The 11,124-nt window shown below is 36.7% G+C and overlaps 1 protein-coding gene across 1 annotated transcript; it reads left to right on the top strand.

Moving 5' to 3' along the window:
• Window positions 1-1,199: 1,199 nt before the first annotated feature.
• Window positions 1,200-8,626, top strand: LOC115440619 (cytochrome P450 4C1). The gene is made up of 9 exons (XM_030165008.2): window positions 1,200-1,484; window positions 1,668-1,777; window positions 2,237-2,327; window positions 3,141-3,326; window positions 3,824-4,203; window positions 4,805-4,873; window positions 6,550-6,718; window positions 7,177-7,356; window positions 8,366-8,626. Exons 1-9 carry the CDS (start codon window positions 1,295-1,297, stop codon window positions 8,539-8,541), a joined length of 1,551 nt encoding a protein of 516 aa, XP_030020868.1. The 5' UTR covers window positions 1,200-1,294; the 3' UTR covers window positions 8,542-8,626.
• Window positions 8,627-11,124: the final 2,498 nt, after the last annotated feature.

Below are 11,124 nucleotides of genomic sequence, written 5' to 3' on the forward strand. Positions count from 1 at the left end.
TAAGATAATACGGGTGACAAAATGATACCACTAAACAGTTTAATATAAACAACCATTAATATTTTATTGACAAATACAGTAGGTATGAGTCATAACTACAATATACTATCAAATTAGTAATGTCTCTGTTATGTACTTTGTAAGTACTAACCGAGAAATTGTACGGCGTGTGTATTGTACTTTATACTGTGCTAATAAATAAAAGATAAGCCCACGTTATTATATTGTATGTGATAACAACAAATAGTTTCTATACTTCTCTCGCCTCTCGTCAAGCGTTCAACGAACCAATAATCTTGATCAAATGATCTTGGTAATCGTGAGTATGGCAAAGTGGCCCTTTTGCACCTAATGATAAGATGTCCAAAAATATGTCGACCGGCAAAAGATAAACATTCCTTATAATACTTGTACCAATAATGTTATAAGGACATATTTATCGCTACAACAAAAATAACTCCAAGAACAGATGTAAATTTTGAATGCAAAAAGTCAAATGCCTTTTTTGCCCGGTCAAGAAATAATTAAGTAACTAGTCATTATGATAACGAGGTGACATAGTTCTTTGTTATTACATGTAGCTTCTATTATAACAGGGCCGAATTTAATCTAGGTTGAAAGGGTTTGTGGCACCCTGGCGCAGGGACCAAGGAAAGGCAAGCCGATCGCCTGCCAAAAAAAGGTAACCACAAAAACAACGGCCCAATTTTTATCCCAAACTTTAAAAAAGGAACATAAAATGTATTTTTTTTTATTGCTATGAATGAAAAGAGGAGCTTTTCAATCGCTTGATGGTAAGCAATACAACCGCCCGTAAACAGTAGAAACACCACCTTGAATTACAAAGTATTATTTGGTATTCCACTGCGCTCGCCATCTTGAGACATAAGATGTTAATTCTTATTAAGTCCTATAAACCGGAACACAACTGTGACTACAAACCGCTGCTTGGCGGCTGAAATAGACATTGCGATGGTACCTACCCAGGCGGACTCTCACATATGATAAACCTACCACCAGTTCAGTTTTTTCCAAACTTTATAAAATGAACATAAAAAATATTTTATTTTATTATCAGCAAGAGGGGCATAGCCTGGTATTCGAGCCCCAACGTCAAATTTCGTTAAGACGGCCCTGTTACAATTGCAGTGTTCATGGTCAAGAGTGCAGTCCCTTATCATACTAGTTATATGTGAATAATAATCCATTTTATTATTGAACCCTCGAGAGGATGCATGTGCATTGAACTTATGTGCAATAGTTTATTTTAAAATCTTAATAAACATTTAGTGCCATGGAAAGTGTATCTGTTATGTATTGTTTATACATTCTTTTGATAGTATTGTTGACAGTATGTGCCGTGGTTGTTTTAGCCAGTGTATATTTCAAATATGTTGATGCTGAAGGAATATTGATGGGAAAAATACCCCATCTTAAAGGAGTACCGATTTTTGACAACACTTTTGATTGCCTTTTGAACTGTGGTACGTCAATTCTATTTATTCTTTACGATAGAATAATTTAAATCATTCTCTAAATATTGAGAAGAATTCGATTGATAATTTCGAAGCGACTAACAATTGTTAATTGTAAATTTTGTTATACAAGTATTTGTTATCCCAAAAAACGTAAACCATCAAGAAGTGTCTATATGTGTGTTGTTTCAGAACAATTATTCCAATTCATAAGAAACCAGTACAAAAGATACAGAGGTATTTTTGGTCTTCGTGGATTTAATTATCGGTTCGTGAACATTTTTGACCCTAAAGATGTTGAGGTAATGTATAAAAATATTCTTTAATTACAGCGTATTCCAATCTTCTTCGGAGTTGGTTAAAATGTGAGCATCATATGGGTGCATATTGCACAATACCACATTCATTCGACTTGCCTAATTCATGTCAAGGGCTTTCGAGAGCTTATATTGTAAAAAATTATCGTTATCGATTTTTGTTGAACATTAAAGATAATTAATCAAGCCGGGCAGATTAGCACAAATGTGAAAAATAAAAGAAAACCATAAACTATATTCTGCTCGGTAATTACATTATTTTTGTAAACAAAATACATTACCCTAGAATTCCTTCTATTTACCTACACATAACACATGTTACAAAAGGGAAAAAACAAATGCAGTTTTGTAGAAAGGTATCCAATAGTCCTTCATGTTACGAAGATGCTGTTGTGGGATAAAGGTAGGCAGAAGATAATATTTCATTATAATATAACCTTTCAGAAAATACTGTCTGCGTCTAATTTCAATACCAAACGTATTCCCTACACCTTCCTTCAACATTGGCTTGGAACTGGTCTGCTGATTAGTAACGGTACGTATACACATCACGCCTTTATCTTCAAAGGGGTAGGCAGATGTGCAATTCACTTTTCGCTTGTCTGTTCCTCCCCATGTTGTGACAGGGGGCGAACCCATCGCTCGATCGGGCATAAGTTCTAGACTCCGTGTTGATACTGTGTAGAAAATCCTAATATCACTTTATCCCAATCGGGATTCGAACCCACTTCAAAGCGGTGTTGTACCGCACACGGAATACTATTACACCACCGAGGCAATCCGCACCGGTACGTATAAAGATATTATTTTACTTTTTTTGACATGTCTTACGTTTGTTAGCGTGACTAGGGTCGGCTCATACAAACACCGGTATTTATGGGTGAGTGCTATAAGTGCTTGCAACCCTTGAAAAATTAAGTGACCATGCTGAGGGCGATCCACTTACGAGTATGATCACGGCCCAGTACGGCCACTGGGGGAGGATGACACATAGTGATTAGGGATGAGCGTACTAAACAATCTATCTATTACCGCATTCGTCAGCACGGGAGCCAGGACTATTAAAATGGTTAGAGGGACGAGGATCGCGCGAGGTGCTCGGCGGAGAGGACGGAACTGCGGTCTTGTGGAGTGTAGGAGATGTAGGAACTCGTTTTTACGACAGCCGAATAGCCAGAGAGATATCGTCCTCTGAGCCGGTCAGGAAAAATATTAAATACTTTTACTGTGTCTTGAGATAGGTGCAACGTAGACAAAATATACAATATCTTTTCCCATCGGGTGAGCAGTTGGCTCAACTCCTCATTCAACTGAAATAAGGAGAACCGTTATTAATGTTCATTTTTAGGTGATAAATGGCATGAAAGAAGAAAGATGTTAACGCCAGCTTTCCATTTCAAAATCTTAAAGAAATTCCTGATAAATATCAACGAACAGACTGAACAGTTGTTAGACCTGATACAAGATGAGGTTGGCAAAGAAAGAACAGAGCTGTTTCCATTGATTGCTAAGTCCACGCTGCAGACTATATGTGGTTTGTATACTTTGTAATATAATTATTGTAGAAAACATTCGAACAAGAGAAGCCCAATAATGTCGTAATTATAAATCCTAATATTAATTATTATAATGATATGTTTTTAATTGGGACTGTTTGCGGCAATATCATTACAAGACGGACTCTCTTTTTCCAAAACATTATTTCATTAGCTCATAATATATTGACAAGGGTCTCTTTTAAGTATACTTGCCCTTAGATCCCAATAAAATACATGATTGCCTCAAACACTTTTTCGCATATGTCACAAGCAATTTGACTTAGTTTTTTACGAACAATGACATGTCTGAACTAAGCCCCTTCAAGTGGATCCAATCTCGCATAAATTACATTATAAAAATTCACACAAGATATTGCCTGATCTTCCGCTCCTAGTAGTTCCCAGTTTACAATAAACATATGTATCCTGTCAATACCGAAGCAAATTTGATCCCGTGTGCTTTGTTCTATTGTAATACAAATATTTATTGCAGAAACCTCTATGGGCGCATCGATGCGAGAAGACATCAAATCAGTGACTAACAAATACTTTCAAGCTATCCACATATTAGGAAAGTGCCTCATGTACCGACTTTCCAGAATCTGGTTTTATACTGAACCATTTTTCTATGTGAGTAAATGTTCTAGAATTCAGAGAGCCGCTCTGACAGATCTGCACAAATTTACAAGACAGATAATCAGGGAACGGAGGGAGTATATAAAACAGAACAAGATCACAACATTGGATGACGATGATGATGTGTACGGCAAGAAGAGCCGGATGGCGATGCTGGACCTCTTGCTGGAGCAAGAGAAGCTGGGGAACATCGACGAAGACGGCATCCGAGAGGAGGTCGATACCTTCATGTTTGAGGTGAGCAGCAAACCAACATCTAATAAAATAATATTGTCAAAGTTCTTGTAAAGCTATACAAAAACTAAAACAGAATCAATTGATAACATTGTATTTTGTACTTAGCTTAGCTAAAGCTTAGTCTAAAATAATTCCGCTGCGGCAAACTAACAATGTTCTCATGTTACTGTTACATACACAGTTACAGTTGTGACTATTTTTTATAATTAAATTGATTTACCAGAGTTTCTAGTTTTATAAAGGAAGGCATATGTCTTTTAACAATTGAAGTGTCGGGGGGAGGAAAGGTTCCGCTATTTTGATAGCTCCCCCCCATTTGTACAATGTTGCGGGTTATAGTATAGATACAATTAAATAACCAGACTTGATTTATATATAAATAATAAAAATAAAACAGACTTTTATTTTTATTGTTTTGAATGACTTGACGAGCTTTGCCGTTCGCCTGACGGTAAGCGGTATATCGCCCATAAACAGTAGAAACACCATACAACACCTTGAATGAAAAAGTAGTGTTTGGTATTGCACTGCGCTCAATCTTTCATTTCAATTTCAATCACAATGTACTGATTGAAATGAAATGTAAATGAATTGATTACAGGGTCATGATACGACGGCGACCGCACTATGCTTCATGATCATGAGGATATCAAACGAACCTCTTGTGCAGGTAGGTCACCATGCTAACTCCTGATAATTATTTTCCTTACTTCACTGTTTTGTTATGTGTTGTTCCTTGTAATCTTTCTGTTGCGCGTACTCGCCTAGATTGTATGTTTATTTACTCATGTGTTGTACGCGTTCAATGGTCGATAAGCGTTGTTTACGTAGACTAAGTAAAATCACTTATTATTAAGTAAACATTATTGCGTACGAACATACGTAGTACACGCTCAGACGGTCATCTCAAAATCAAAGCGCCACAATCACGACACAAATATGTAATGGTAGCGAGTTTTAAACGCGAAGGTTTTTAATGCAATTAAACAGGTATAGAAAAATTATATTGGTAGCAGTTGCTATGACAATTATTGCCTGAATTTTTGCGCCTTACCTCCATCTCGAATTTTAAAAATGTTTTGACTTCAACTTTCAAATTTGTTACAAAATCGTAAACAGAAGGATAAGTATTATATTATGTACGGGTAATTACATTGTCATTGCGGATAATATTGAGTATTGGTATTTTATGTACAGTTAGCTACAAAAGTAACTCAATAGATACAAAACTTTAAAATTCTTCTACACGTTAACTTTAATCAGAATATTTTTCTATATCCTAAATAAAGTAAACCCTCTGAATTTTATATAATGAATAAAATTTTGTTGATTTTATATGTGAGCGCGCGATTAATTAAAAAAAAAATATTGAGAACAGTCACATATTAGGTAATCGCATGCTGTTTGGTGGTAGATTTTTAGGTAATGCTGTGTACTTACCTTCTTTTATTTTATCGCGTGAATAAATGGACGCTACCGCCACTGGAGGAATAAGTTACACGGTTATGTATATTTAACGGGTCCTACGACCCTGTGGGACTGAGCCGAATCCTTAATTGCACAATCCGGCATACAGACCAAAAACCGCGGTGGCCTTCGTCGGCGCGTATGAGACGGCCTCGGTATATCCTGTTGCACAAAGATAGCAGCGCGGTGCTGTCTCTACATGATGCCGCCTTGGGCCCGTCTCATTTAGTAAGGAGCTAATGCTCTTGACGTTTAGGACAATGAGTAGTTTATTACTCGTGTTGTTGGCCGTCTTTGGGTACTGTGTACCAGTGGCAAAATGTAAAATGTTCCAAAAGAATCCTGACGCAATGTATAGGCACTAATATGCATAAATGCTGTCGTTCTAATGATAATTAGATTTTCAAGAAATTCTACATAAAGGGAAGCCACAACGAATGGGGCACCATGGATCCTTGTTTCTGCTGTTTACTTACCTATTCTAACTCTCCTTATCTCTACCGATATATAATAATATCAGCCCTGTATTATATACTTGCCCACTGCTGAGCACGGGTCTCTTCTACTACTGTAGAGGGATTAGGCCTTAGTCCACCACGCTGGCCTAGTGCGGATTGATAGACTTCACACACTCTCGAAATTCCTATAGAGACCTTCTCGGGTATGCAGGTTTCCTCACGATGTTTTCCTTCACCGTTTAAGCAAGTGATAATTCACAATGAATACACACATAATTTTTTAGAAAAATCAGATGTGTGTGCCCTTGGGATTTAAACATGCGGACATTCGTCTCGGCAGACCGTTCCACAACCAACTAGATTCTCTACCGATAAAGTTACTTATAATATAGAATGACTATCTCCTATTTTTGCATCACAGAATCTGATATATGAAGAGGTACAGCGAGTTCTAGGAGGATCAGAACACAGCCCCACGATGGAACAGCTTGGAGACATGAAGTACCTGGAGTGCTGCATCAAGGAGTCCCTACGGCTATATCCTGCGGTGCCATTTATATCCCGCGTGGTCTATGAAAATGTTGAACTAAGTAAGTATACTTATAATTGATAGTAATAACAGGTTTCGGTGGTTTTTTGACGTATAACAATGTAGTAAGCAATGCCTAGAATATTTTGAAAAAATATTCTATTAAATACAGCCTTCGTTTTATTTTTGCATGCACGAAGGTGAGCGGAGCTTGCAAAAAATTCTCGTCCACCATAGTTGACGGTCCGTGCATGACGCGCAACGGTATTGGTCGGTGCCGGAACGGTCCCGTAGGAAAAAAAAAATTCCTTTATTATTTTCTGAAAACTTACTTGCTAGATTAATGAGAAGGGCATTTTTGCATGACTCGTTCCTAACACGGTCATAATACGAAACGATGTAGTTGGCCGATTCATTTAATGCGGAGATTTAGCGTGGAATTTCAAAAACAGCACGTAAACTGCGCTACGAAGGCTACCAAATCAAACACTTGTTACAGTACGTGATGTCTTATTGCAGGTGGATACATGGTTCCCAAGTCTACAGAGATCAATATCCACATATTCGACATCCATCGTCTAGAAGACATTTACCCTGAGCCTGAGAAGTTCATCCCAGAGAGGTTCTTGCCAGAGAACAGCAGTAAACGCCATCCTTATGCCTACATACCATTTAGTGCAGGGGCTAGAAACTGCATAGGTTAGTATAGTCACTGGATAGTTGAGAGGAGAGTCTGGCTAAAGTGTTATAGGATCTGAATCGTCAGGGGCCTCACAATGTCAAATTTCACGAGCAAGTTTTGCCACCATGACTTTTAACACAAAAAAGGTAAATATGCCAGTAACACTCTCAATCTGTAGACTCCACATTATCCGTTTGGGACGTTTGGATACATAATGCATAACAAATATATTTAATGTAGGAAATAAAAGAATGTGTACGTGTGCATGCGTTTAATTAATATAAAAAATCGAATCAATTACATAATTTGTAAGAAACACAATAAAAAAAATCAAGGTAAATACATAATAATGAAATATAATGTAATACTTAGTCTAAGAAATATTTGTGGTACATGCTATAAAGGCTTGTTTTGTGTGTGTTGTACGCGTGCAGGACCATTATCGTTTAATTTATTAAGGTTCGGTGCATCTATACTATTTAAACTGATTTCTCAAGACCACAGGCATATCCGTATATTACCAACTCACTGGGTAATACCGTCCTTTCACTGAATTAATTGTAATTATTCAATTAATGTAAATATTATAATATCCCGTTGTATTGACAACGGGAATGTATTGTGTTGTTGAGAGCGCACGGTTCTGCTACTGTAAGCTAGATTTATAACATGACTTGCTTTTGCCGTTGACACCACCCGCGTGACTAAGTTTTTCTGAGAAAAATAATATCCTGGGATAAAAAGTAGCCAAACAACAGTCAGGATTAGAGTCTGTAGCTTCCTATTGGTATCAAAAAATTCAATAGTTTTAGTAGTTCCTGAAATTAGCGCGTTCAAGCAAATACACTCTTTAGCTTTATATATTAGTATAGATTCACTGTCTCAAAGCAAAAGAGTTTCCAATTTAAATCAACTTCTCGGAGTGTCTAACCAATATAAAACTTTTTCAAGGTATTTTATAGGGTTATTTTAACCAATAAAAAACATTTATTAAGGTATTTTAAAGGATAATTTTGGTAATTCCAGGTCAAAAATTTGCCATGTTGGAATTGAAATCGGTGATGGCAGGCATTATCCGAAGGTTCAGCTTGGAGCCGGTCACCAGGCCAGAAGAGATCAAATTCGCGGCACATCTGGTGTTGCGCTCTGTGAATCCAATGTATGTGCGATTTACAAACAGAAAAGTTGCGGTAGAAAACTAATGTTAAGAGAATTGTTTTTTGGCGTTCGATCATAAACCAATAATTAATTGTAATGTGAAAATAATAAATAAATTACGAAATGATATAATTGTATTTTAATATAAAATAAAATCTTTCGAAGTATACTGTTATGCACTTCAAACATACATGCAGGACCTTGCGGATAAATTATTTATACAAGTTACTTAGGCACTTGAAAACTTGTGCATAATGCATACATTTATTTTAAGTAGTGAACTTTAGTCCTTACAATGTAGTGTAATGACAAAATTAGCTGCAAAACAAAAAACAAGTCTTTTTAAATGGGTATCACTTAGAGGACACATTTTAAATTTATGCTAAGACCACACTAAAATATTTTTTTAGTTTCTTAGACTTCCACGGTAAAGTGACCCCACTGCAGCTGATGGCAAGTGGAGTGGGCTCAGATAGAAAGGCGACTGACGAGAGATGATCACCCCTCGGCAGTCGACACAATTATGCCGGCCTGTTGTGACCGGATATACACAGACTGAACGCAATACAATTACGTGGGTCACTGTGGCGGGTTTCGACATCTTGTGTACTGTGGGCGCTATCCGGGCGGATATAAAATATATCCTACCACTAGCAAAAATAATATCTGTCGCCCAATAATTAAATATACTCCGAATAATAGCTATTGCGTCTTAAAATATTATTTATAACGTTGCAATTAATATGAAATTATTGCGTTGGATAGAGGGATATAGGTAGATTATCTAGATAATCTAGCACTAGTGCTGGCGTATACAATATAACCACATGTTGCACGCGTGTAGTCTGTGAATACACATGCGTCATTATTATATAATAGTAATTTGTGCTCGCAGCTTCGTCCGCGTGATGGAGTTTTCCGGGATAAAAGTCCCACTTTACATTTTCCCGGGATAGAAAGTAGCCTATAACCTTCCCAGTGTCAACTATCCCCATACGAAACTTCATAAAGATGCGTTCAGTTGATTTAAAAAAAAAACGATAACATACAGAAAAGGGGACTTTGTTTTTAATATACGTATACTATGTATAGGTTACCAAAAAAGGCAAAGTTTATCTATATTAAATACTTAACGCGATAAATGTGTTTATTTTGATAAGACTTTGATTATATTCTAAAGTGTGCATCGTAAAAAAAACGTATCCGATTTAATTATATTTACGGCTCACTATTTTGATCATAGTGGTTTCCACATAAAAGGTAGATAGATGCTGTCGCCGACTTATTTAGGACTATACAACGGTTTAGGCAGCGTATGCCAAGAGACCATTTTTTTCCGACTTACTCGATATGTATTATCATATTATGACCAAATTACACAAAATCATTATATTACGAAATTATTATTGTAATCTATGTGTTATTCTGATGTATATCCAATATCACTGTAAAGTTTCATCCACCTCCGTTCAGTAGTTTTTTCGTGAAAGAGGAACAAACATACATATGTATCCATCCTCACAAACTTTCGCATTTATAATATTAGTAGAATATAATATCAGCTCTGTATTATATACTACCGAAAGGGATTAGAAGCTAGTTCACCACACGACATTGCGGATTGGTAGTCATCACAAAGCCTTAAAATTCCTATACAGAACTTCGCATGTTTCCTCACGATTTTTTCCATTACCGTCAAACAAGCGATAATGCACAAAGAATACACATATTTTTTAGAAAAGTCAGAGCTGTGTGCCCGTGGGATTCGAACCTGCGGGCATTCGTCTCGGCTGCCCGTTCCACCCCCAACAATGGTATCGCCCGTTTTATGTAACTTATGTCGTAACTAAAAGAAGAATCGGACAAGTGCGAGTTGGACTTGTTCATCGAGGGTTCCGTACAAACTTGTAGGTAAGGTATGTTACATAACTACTTAATAACTTGACTTAATTGCACTCTGCCTCTCCATCCCTAGATACGGTTCTTACGTCAACTGCAAATAATGAATTTGAAATCGTATTTTTTTATAAGAGTACATATATCGGTTTTTCAGATTTTTTCTTTTATATGTGTTGTAAGACATTGCTTCGTACAAAACATGATTCTAAATCAACGGGAATTACCCTATAGATTTTGATTACGTTGTGAAATGGCACAATATGCGACATAAACAGTCATTTGCTTTAATGCGTTATCTTACAATTTTCATTGACAAGTTTCAGTATTTGAAATAAATGGAACCTAACATAGATCTGCCAATTTCTGAGAAAAGGGTATTGACAGACACACAGATTAACTGACAATAGTTATCTTATACGGACGCGTTTATAGGCAGAGAATTCTAAAAATAGTATACGAGCAGTGTACCCTGTACATTGTTCAAGGATTGTAATAAGAAGATTGTATCCAGATTACTAGTGGTAGGTCTCTCATATGTGAGAGTCCGCCTAGGTAGGAACCACCGCAATGTTTATTTCTGCCGCTAAACACCAGTGTATAGTTACTATTATGTTCCGGTTTGAAGGACATTGTAGCCTGTACTAGACATAATAAGACTTAACATCTAATGTCTCAGGATGGTGAGCGCAGCTGAATACCAAACAATACTTTGCAATTTAAGGTGTTGG

The sequence above is a fragment of the Manduca sexta genome, chromosome 24 (assembly GCF_014839805.1).
Source record: "Manduca sexta isolate Smith_Timp_Sample1 chromosome 24, JHU_Msex_v1.0, whole genome shotgun sequence".
In the NCBI taxonomy this organism is placed as follows: Eukaryota; Metazoa; Arthropoda; class Insecta; order Lepidoptera; family Sphingidae; genus Manduca; species Manduca sexta.

Excerpts from the sequence above, each read along its gene's own strand:
- LOC115440619 (XM_030165008.2), top strand. The coding sequence starts at position 1,295 with ATGGAAAGTGTATCTGTTATGTATTGTTTATACATTCTTTTGATAGTA. Across the intron at positions 4,204-4,804 it reads TCGATACCTTCATGTTTGAG|GGTCATGATACGACGGCGAC; the intron begins GTGAGCAGCAAA and ends AATTGATTACAG. Across the intron at positions 7,357-8,365 it reads AGGGGCTAGAAACTGCATAG|GTCAAAAATTTGCCATGTTG; the intron begins GTTAGTATAGTC and ends TGGTAATTCCAG.